This window comes from Sardina pilchardus, chromosome 13, assembly GCF_963854185.1.
Source record: "Sardina pilchardus chromosome 13, fSarPil1.1, whole genome shotgun sequence".
Taxonomy (NCBI): Eukaryota; Metazoa; Chordata; class Actinopteri; order Clupeiformes; family Clupeidae; genus Sardina; species Sardina pilchardus.
The window spans coordinates 24,076,673-24,085,788 of NC_085006.1; the positions used below are offsets into that span (position 1 = coordinate 24,076,673).

At 48.4% G+C, this 9,116-nt stretch overlaps 1 protein-coding gene across 1 annotated transcript in view; it reads right to left on the reverse strand.

Moving 5' to 3' along the window:
- Window positions 1-9,116, reverse strand: part of LOC134099880 (latent-transforming growth factor beta-binding protein 4) — a 73,527-nt gene continuing 64,411 nt past the window's right edge. Inside the window, exons 29-39 of the mRNA XM_062552906.1 lie at window positions 8,555-8,680; window positions 8,262-8,405; window positions 7,263-7,574; window positions 6,016-6,096; window positions 5,706-5,834; window positions 5,308-5,454; window positions 4,723-4,875; window positions 4,050-4,335; window positions 3,290-3,588; window positions 2,703-2,852; window positions 1-2,399 (exon numbers count right to left, since the gene is read on the reverse strand). Of these exons, the coding sequence (XP_062408890.1) occupies window positions 2,263-2,399; window positions 2,703-2,852; window positions 3,290-3,588; window positions 4,050-4,335; window positions 4,723-4,875; window positions 5,308-5,454; window positions 5,706-5,834; window positions 6,016-6,096; window positions 7,263-7,574; window positions 8,262-8,405; window positions 8,555-8,680 (1,964 nt within the window). The 3' untranslated portion in view covers window positions 1-2,262. The remainder of the gene's footprint in view (window positions 2,400-2,702; window positions 2,853-3,289; window positions 3,589-4,049; window positions 4,336-4,722; window positions 4,876-5,307; window positions 5,455-5,705; window positions 5,835-6,015; window positions 6,097-7,262; window positions 7,575-8,261; window positions 8,406-8,554; window positions 8,681-9,116) is intronic.

The window sequence follows — 9,116 nt, forward strand, 5'->3', positions numbered from 1 at the left end:
TATATGGAATGTGTGCAATTATATTAAAAAACACGTAAAGACAGATCTTACATAGAGACATTTTGGATAACAAGGGCAGGAGACAACTGTATATAAAACATTCAACAGAAAAACACAAAGAACATCAGAAACACTGTTTTTTTTTTTTAAAAAAGAAGTACATTAATACCTGCCATGTGAGCTATCACACAGAGTTACCATCTCCAACAAATAAAAATAGATTAAAATAAAATAAAATAAAATACAGTGCATAGAGTTACATTTCAGACGCTAGGAGATGTTTCATCTGAGGACAGTTCAGCTGGAGAACGGCCCTTTATCAGTTCAGACATGAGAATCAAACGGAAACGTTCTCATGGTGTTCGCGGTTACATTTGGAATGAAATCGAAACATTCTGACGATGAACATTCTCATGGTGCACTCCTCAACTATGTTTGGAACGAAATACCAAATCTTCTCGTAGTCTTCTAATGCTGTACTCCTCTACTATGTTTTGAATAAAACGACAATGTCCTTGCGGTATGACTTTGTTGTGACTGAGTGAGTTTATACGCTGAGTTCACTGTGATATTACGTCAACTGCATAGAAACGTGAGAGAACATAATCAATAATCCCCAGACGATTTTATAGTAAAGTTATAGTGAATGCCAACAGGCCCCCTGACTCTCACACAATAACAGGGTTTGATAGTCTGGGTTGTGAAAGAAGCCTTTTGATTGGTTGGCACATTCAGACATTTGTGTTGAACATTCTTATTCTTATTCACAGAGGTAACGCATCATTAATCAGGAAGCATAAATAAAACAAAGATAAAAAAAAAAAACTCTTGAACAGAAAGCCAACTTCATGTGATTTTGTTTGTCATCATCGTCATGGTAATCATCACCACCATCGTTATCATTATCGTTGCTACTAACAAGAGTCCTTCCCATGAAAGCAGATTCCCCCTGCAAAGTGGATGAATATATATTTTGGTTACTGTCTTCAAAGCTAGCAGTGACTTGCCTACAGAATGCACACTCTAAACAGAGCGTTCCTCAGCCATTCTCACTTCCCTTCCCTCGGCTTCGGCCTGGTGGTGCTGTCAGTGGGATGCCAGATTCTCACGGACGTCACTTGGGCTGTTCTGTGTTTCGCTAACGAACACACAGCTGTGGCATTCGGCAATTGGATTAAGATCACGGCAACCCCAGGGCACCCCAATCTGCACTGATAATCACAGAATTGATCCGCTGGGGGGGGGGGTGGAGAGAGATGGAGAGGGGTTTTGTTTTGCAGAGCTTCAGCCCAGTTGCTTATTTCCACCCCAGTGACGCATATATGTGTGTGCCTGTGTTCGTGTGTGTGTGTGTGTGTTCGTGTGTGTGTGTGTGTGTGTGTGTGTGTGTGTGTGTGTGTGTGTTGGGGGTAGGGCAGAGACGGGGTGTCCAGATTCTCAGGGCTGCCCAGTTCAGAGGCGAGAGCCGAGGGAGGGGGGGTTAGAGAGCTACGCTACACTGAGATATTGATTGGCTAACATGCACAGACAGAGATAGAAGTGGTAGAGTCTGATGTCACAGATGTATGGCAAATGGATGTGATGTCAGAGTCTGACATTACTGACTGAAATTTAGGATTGAAAGGGAAGTGATAACAGAGTCTGGTGTTACAGATTTGGGATTAAGAGGAAGTGATGTCAGAGTTTGGTGCTACAGATTTGGGATTAAGAGGAAGTGATGTCAGAGTGGATCAGTCAGGCCCTTAGATCCCAGGCTGACGGGCAGCAGGGGAGTTTGGAGTAGAACTCAACCAGAAGTGGGCCACGTCTCACCCACACACCACTGCTGAGAGTATTTATATTGTGCATCCTCATACATGGATATGCACATACATACTAGCACACACACACACACACACACACATACACTCTCTCTCTCTCTCTCTCTCTCTCTCTCTCACTCTCTCTTGCTCACACACACACACACACACAGAAGTGAACACACAAACATAGAAACACACACACACACACACACACACACACACACACACACACACACACACCAACAGACACACACACACACACACACACACACACACACACACACACACACCACACACCAACAGACAGAACACAGACAGAAAATTAAACGCATGAAGAAACACAACCATTCTCTCTCACACGCTCCCCAGTGTCAGTAAATGATGTCATAAGGGGTTCCCTTGGATCCCTGGCCCTCGGAGTGGGAGCGTGGGATTGTGGGATACTGGAGGGCGGGAGGGTCTAAGCAGGGACGCAGACGTTGGCCTGATGGGATATGGTGAAACCCCTCAAACACTCGCAGCGGTACGAGCCCTCCGTGTTCACACACACCCCGTTCACACAGTCGGGAGTGTCCGCCTCGTCACACTCATTTATATCTGAGAGGGAGAGAGAAAGAGAGAGAGAGAGAGAGAGAGAGAGAGAGAGAAGTTAGTCTGTGTGTGTGTGTGTGCGTGTGTGTGTGTGTGTGTGTGTTTGTGTGTGCATGTGTCCCTGTGTATGGAAATGTGTGTGATAGTGTGTGATTGTGTGTACAAGGATGATGGTGTGTGTGTGTGTGTGTGTGTGTGTGTGTGTGTGTGTGTGTGTGTGTGTGTGTGTGTGTATGTGTCACTGTGTATGGAAATATGTGTGATAGTGTGTGATTGTGTGTACAAGGATGATGGTGTGTGTGTGTGTACCTATGCAAGCCATAGTTGTCATGTCGAGCTCGAAGCCATCGTAGCAGTCACACGTGTAGCCCTCGGTGATGCGGATGCACCTGCCGTTCTCACAGCCGTGGACAATCCCACACTCATCTGCACTCAAACCCGCATACGACTCGTAGCGCCCTACACACACACACACACACACACACACACACCACAGACACATGATATCACATCATGTTAAGGTGATGGACATTACACTTATTCAGGTTATGCTACAGCCTCACATTCATAAACCAAAGCAACAATACCTTTTCATAAGTGAACATAACTGACCATGAGTACAATGAATTAGCAAGTGAGTGGACAATTAACGATTAGTTCTGTTCTGTTCTGTTCTGTTCTGTTCTGTTCTGTTCTGTTCTGTTCTGTTCTGTTCCATTTCTGTTCCGTTCCGTTCCGTTCCATTCCATTCTATTCTATTCTTTGTTCAGGTGATATCCCTAACACCGACTCACATTCGTAAACCAAAGCAACAACCCATTCCCATAACGGAGCACAAGTGCTAATGGTTAGCATGTGTGCTGTTGAGGGGTGTGCCTCTCCCAACACTGACTCACGTTCGTAAACCCGCCGAGGGGGCTCCACTGCACCCCTCCGGCTCCCGTACGGAGGGAAGGGGGGTCCCGGCCTCCAGGTGTCTTCCTCCTCCTCCTCCTCGTCCTCGTCGCGGTAGGGCGAGTTGTCGGGCAGTGGGGCCAGGCTGAGGGGACGCCCCTCGGGGATGGACTGCGGGGGCAGGCGCACCCCGAACGCTCCCTCACGCCGCGGGTCCCCCCCCCCGTACGGCGGTCTGGGGGCCCCCTCAGGAGACGCGTAGCGAGGGTCATAGGCGCCCTCGTCATAGTAACGGCCAGTTCTGCAGGAGGAGAAGCATAGAACACAACACACACACACACACACGCACACACACACACACACACACACATGCAGAGCAGGAGTGAGCTTAGAATCTTCAACTATATCCTTGAGGAAAGGATATTGATGCTAGAGTTCATCAACCGATCAGATTACACCCCTATCTTCCTTGCTCCAGAGAAAACGTGCTGATTGGCTAGAGTAGCACTTGGCTCAGCCCATTCCCCTTTGAGTTGAGTACAGGGTTGGGAAAGTAACTTTAGAGATGTTACAGGTTACAGATTACTAGCTACCCTGTTGAAAATGTATAACTATAACTGATAAAATCATTAACATATACAGTATAAGTCACTTTCGATAATAATAAATAAATAAATACATACATACATACATACAAGCATGCATACACACACACACTTCATCATAGTTCTGAAAATGAAGGTTTTTAAAAAGTCACAGTACCCAGTGCGTGTGTAGGGGGTGTCCGGGGGGCCGTAGGACCCTGGGGGCCTCTCCCTCAGCCCGCCCCTCCTCCCTGGCACGGGTCCGTAGTCGTCGTAGTCCAGCGGGCCGTAGTCGGGCTGGCGGCGGGACGGGTCTGGGTAGGGTTCTGGTCCGTAGGGCCCGTAGGGGAGCCGGGAGCCCGGGATGGGCACGGGTCTGGGGATGGGCCTGGGGCCGTACGTATCGGGGTAGGGGTCCGGGTAGGAGGGGGGGCGCAGGACATTACACAGAGACTCAAACTCATCTGCAGCAGACGGAGAGAGAGAGAGAGAGAGAGAGAGAGAGAGAGAGAGAGAGAGAGAGAGAGAGAGAGAGAAGGGGGTGAGGATCGGGACTCGGGAGGTGGAATAGAAATGGCAAAGACAGTAAATATTTGTATATTTGTACACATTATTTGCATTTGGAAGACACAAGACCAGACCTATTGAACTAATGAAACAGAAGACTTATGGAGACACATGTGTATGTATGTAGGTCTCTGTGTTTCTGTGTGTGTGTGTGTGTGTGTGTGTGTGTGTGTGTGTGTGTGTGTGTGTGTGTAGTATGGCTGTGTGTGTGTGTGTGTGTGTGTGTGTGTGTGTGTGTGTGTGTGTGTGTGTGTGTGTGTGTGTGTGTGTGTGTGTCAGTGTACCGGAGTCTCTGGCAGGGCAGAGGGCGCATTGCAGTCCCCAGGCCTCTCCGTACAGACAGCAGCACTCGGTGAAGGTCATCTGACTGTCCAGCAGGGGTCTCTGGCACACCAGGTCAGTAGTTACATGCTGCCAGCAGAACGCCAGGTTCTCATCTGAGGACGGAGAGAGAGAGAGAGAGGGAGAGATAGAGAGAGAAAGAAAGAGGAGAGATGGGAAGAGATAGGGAGAGAAAGAGAGAGAGAGAGAAGAAGGCGAGAGAAGGAGGAAAAAGAGAGAGAGAAAGACGGAGATGAGGGGGAGAGACAGAAAGAGAGGAGAATGAGGGAGAAGAAGAAAAAGTAGAGTAAAAGAGAGAGAATAAAAGAGGAAAGACAAATAAAGAGAGAAAAGGAAAATGAGAGGTGGATAAAGCATACATGTAGTTAAAAGTATGCTAAATGAATAAAAATAAATATAAAATGTAAGAAAAGATTTGTCTATGAAAGTCAAACTGTTCCAGCTCTGACTATTGTAGAGACATGCATTGTGTGTGTGCATGTGTGTGTGTGTGTGTGTGTGTGTCTGTGTGAGAAAGAGAGTCTTACCGACTGCCAGGCCAGTGGCGTTGATACAGGTGGTCTGTGTGTCGTCCAGCACGAGAGGGGGCTCACAGGTGCAGTGGTACGAGCCCACCGTGTTCACACAGATCGACCCTGGACATGGGTCCTCCTCCCCTACACACTCATCGTTATCTACACACACACACACACACACACACACACGCATGCACGCACAAACGCACACACACACACACACACACACAAAAGAGCAAAAGAGGAAGAGATGTGACTTCATATTTTTGTATTACCATTTAAATCACTATTAAATCACCCTGAATATAAAACACAAACACACACACACACACACACACACACACACACACACACACACACACACACACACACACACACACACACACACACACACACTCACTCTTACCCACCTACACACTCCAGGATGCCATTGTGGTAGTAGTATCCGCTGGAGCAGTAGCAAGAGTAGCCTGGGATGTTGTTCACACACTTGCCGTTCTTACACACTTCTGAGTCAAACAGCTTGCACTCGTCCACGTCTGCAGGGACATCAGATGGAATACATGTCATGTGTGTCACACCCACCCACACCCAAGTGTTCTTCAGTGTGTGTGTGTGTCTGTGTGTATTTGTGTGTTTGTGTGTGTGTGTGTGTGTGGGAGAGAGCATGCATGTGTTCATGTGCCTGTGTGTGTGTGTGTGTGTGTGTGTGTATAATACCTCTATAGCTGAAGGCACTCTGGTCGGCTGGCCTTGTAGTGACATACCCTCTCCCACTCGGGCACAGAGCCTGATATTCAGCTGAGAAGGAAATCAAAACACAGGAACAAGTGAACACATGACTCATGATAATGACAATGGCAGTGACATACTGTATATCTGTGTGTGCATGCTTGTTGTGTGTGTGAGTGTGTGTATGTGTGTGTCTGTGTGTGTGGATGTGTGTTGTGTAATGTGCATGTGTGTGAGTGTGTGTAGTTTACCAGTGATGGGCTTTGGGTAGAGGTTGGCCTGGTATGTGTGTGTCTCTGTGTGTGTGTGTGTGTGTGTGTGTGTACCTGTGCCAGGCTAAGGGCAGGGGTTTGCCTGATATGTGTGTGTGTGTGTGTGTGTGTGTGTGTGTGTATACCTGTGCCAGGCTCAGGGCAGGGGTTGGCCTGATATGTGTGTCTAAGTGTGTGTGTGTGTGTGTGTAGATGTGTGTGTGCGTGTGTGTGTACCTGTGCCGGGCTCAGGGCAGGGGTTGGCCTGATGTGTACTGAGTGTGTGTGTGTGTGTAGATGTGTGTGTGTGTGTGTGTGTACCTGTGCGGGGCTCAGGGCAGGGGTTGGCCTGATATGTGTGTGTGAGTGTGTGTGTGTGTGTGTGTGTAGATACTGTATGTGTGTGTGTGTACCTGTGCGGGGCTCAGGGCAGGGGTTGGCCTGTTATGTGTGTGTGTGTGTGTGTGTGTGTGTACCTGTGCGGGGCTCAGGGCAGGGGTTGGCCTGATATGTGTGTGTGTGTGTGTGTGTGTGTGTGTGAGTGTGTGTGTGTGTGTGTGTGTGTGTGTACCTGTTCGGGGCTCAGGGCAGGGGTTGGCCTGATGTGTGTGTGTGTGTGTGTGTGTGTGTGTGTGTGTGTGTGTGTGCATCTGTGCGGGGCTCAGGGCAGGGGTTGGCCTGATGTGTGTGTGTGTGTGTGTGTGTGTGTGTGTGTGTGTGTGTGTGTGTGTGTGTGTGTGTGTGTGTGTGTGTGTGTGTACCTGTTCGGGGCTCAGGGCAGGGGTTGGCCTGATATGTGTGTGTGTGTGTGTAGATATGTGTGTGTGTACCTGTGCGGGGCTCAGGGCAGGGGTTGGCCTGATATGTGTGTGTGTGTGTGTGTAGATATGTGTGTGTGTGTACCTGTGCGGGGCTCAGGGCAGGGGTTGGCCTGATGTGTGTGTGTGTGTGTGTGTGTGTGTGTGTGTGTGTGTGTGTGTGTACCTGTGCGGGGCTCAGGGCAGGGGTTGGCCTGGCAGGCTGGGCCCCAGCTGTGTCCGGCGGTGCAGCAGCACTCCTGCTGGGTGGTGTTGGGGGCCAGCACGTTACAGGGCCCGCGCTCCTCGCTGTTGAAGTAGCACGCACGCACCTCATCGCCGGACGCCAGCGAGAAGGACCCCACCGCACCAGCACCAGCACCACCCGCACGTGGAGGGGGACCCCAGACAGAGGTGGAGGTGGACGAGGAGGAGGAGGAGGAGGATGAGGAAGAGGAGGAGGACGACGAAGAGGAACTGTCGGGGACCGATGGTCGACCTAAGAGAGAAGGGAGTTCAGTCAGTGTGTGTGTGTGTGTGTGTGTGTGTGTGTGTGTGTGTATGTGTGATGGTGCCTAGACACACCATGTTAGGTACATTTGTTCATGCTGTTGTTTATTAGAAATGATCTATAGTGGTCATTTTCATATCACCCACAGTACTCAGTGAAGGTGAATGTCACTATACTGACAAAATCGTTTGAACGTAAATACTTGTAAAATATTACACATATCAGGAACACATATATGAATCAGACACATAATATAGTATGTACTCAATAGTGTTGAGCAGTATTACAGTACTGCCTAAACATAAATGAATGGCTCAATCTATGAATCATTATGCAGTGTTTGGTTATGACCAACAGAGGGCACTATAAGCTTGCACTGACACTCAGTACAGTATTGTCAGACTGTATGTCTGGCCTTCATCCTTCTGGCCTTTCTTGCACAAACGACTCAACTCTAGTCTGGACCATTCAACAGTCAGTGGTCACCTGGATGGTATGATGTGGTGGGGGGGGGCTATGTAATGTGGTGTGTGTGTGTGCGAGTATGTGTGTGTGTGCGTGTGTGCGCGCGTGTGTGTGTGTGTGTGTGTATGTATTCGTCTCACCTGGGGGTGTGTCACATTGGCATACTGGTGTGTGTATGTGTGTGTGTGTGTGTGTGTGTGTGTGTCTCACCTGGCATGGTGCTTCCGACACACTGGCGTGTGTGTGGGTTGTACTCCTCTCCAGGGTTGGGGCACTCGCACAGGAAGGAGCCCTCCACGTTCTCACAGAGCGCAGCTCCACACACACCCTGCATCTTCTCACACTCATTCTCATCTGAACACACACACACACACACACACACACACAGAGGCAGAAAGAGAGAAATTCCGTCAAAATATAATTAAATCTTGGCAGCATAAATAGATATTATGGACCTAACACACACACACACACACACACACACACACACTTGACTGACATACCCATGCAGCTCTTGCCATCCTCGCTGATCTCATAGCCCTGGTCACACATGCAGTGGTAGGTGCCAATCAGGTTCTGGCAGAAGGCGTGCTCCCCACACACAGTCTCGTTGGCACACTCGTTTATGTCTGAAGGAGAGAGGGATAGAGAGAGAGAGAAAGAAAGAAAGAAAGAAAGAAAAAAGTGAGAAAGAAAGACAAATACAGAATCAGAATCAGCTTTATTGGCCAGGTTTGCGTAAACAAATAAATAATTTGACTCCAGTTAACTTTGCTCCCAGAGTACAACACTCAAACAAATAAAACATAAAAGAATAAAAAGAAGAGCAGAAACAACAGATAAATCACATCAGTGTATCTGATATAGGCCGGCCAGAGGTGAGCTAAACTGATGATGACAGCAATGCAACGTTCAAAGTCAGTATATAGTGGTGGTAGTGTTATCAAATTGCGTCAAAAGTCCAGAATCAGTCAGAGTAAACATTGGTCATAGTGTTATCCAATTGCGTGCAGTGAGATTTTCAAATGCATGCTTGGTGCCGCCCCTCAAGTTGGGCCATAACAT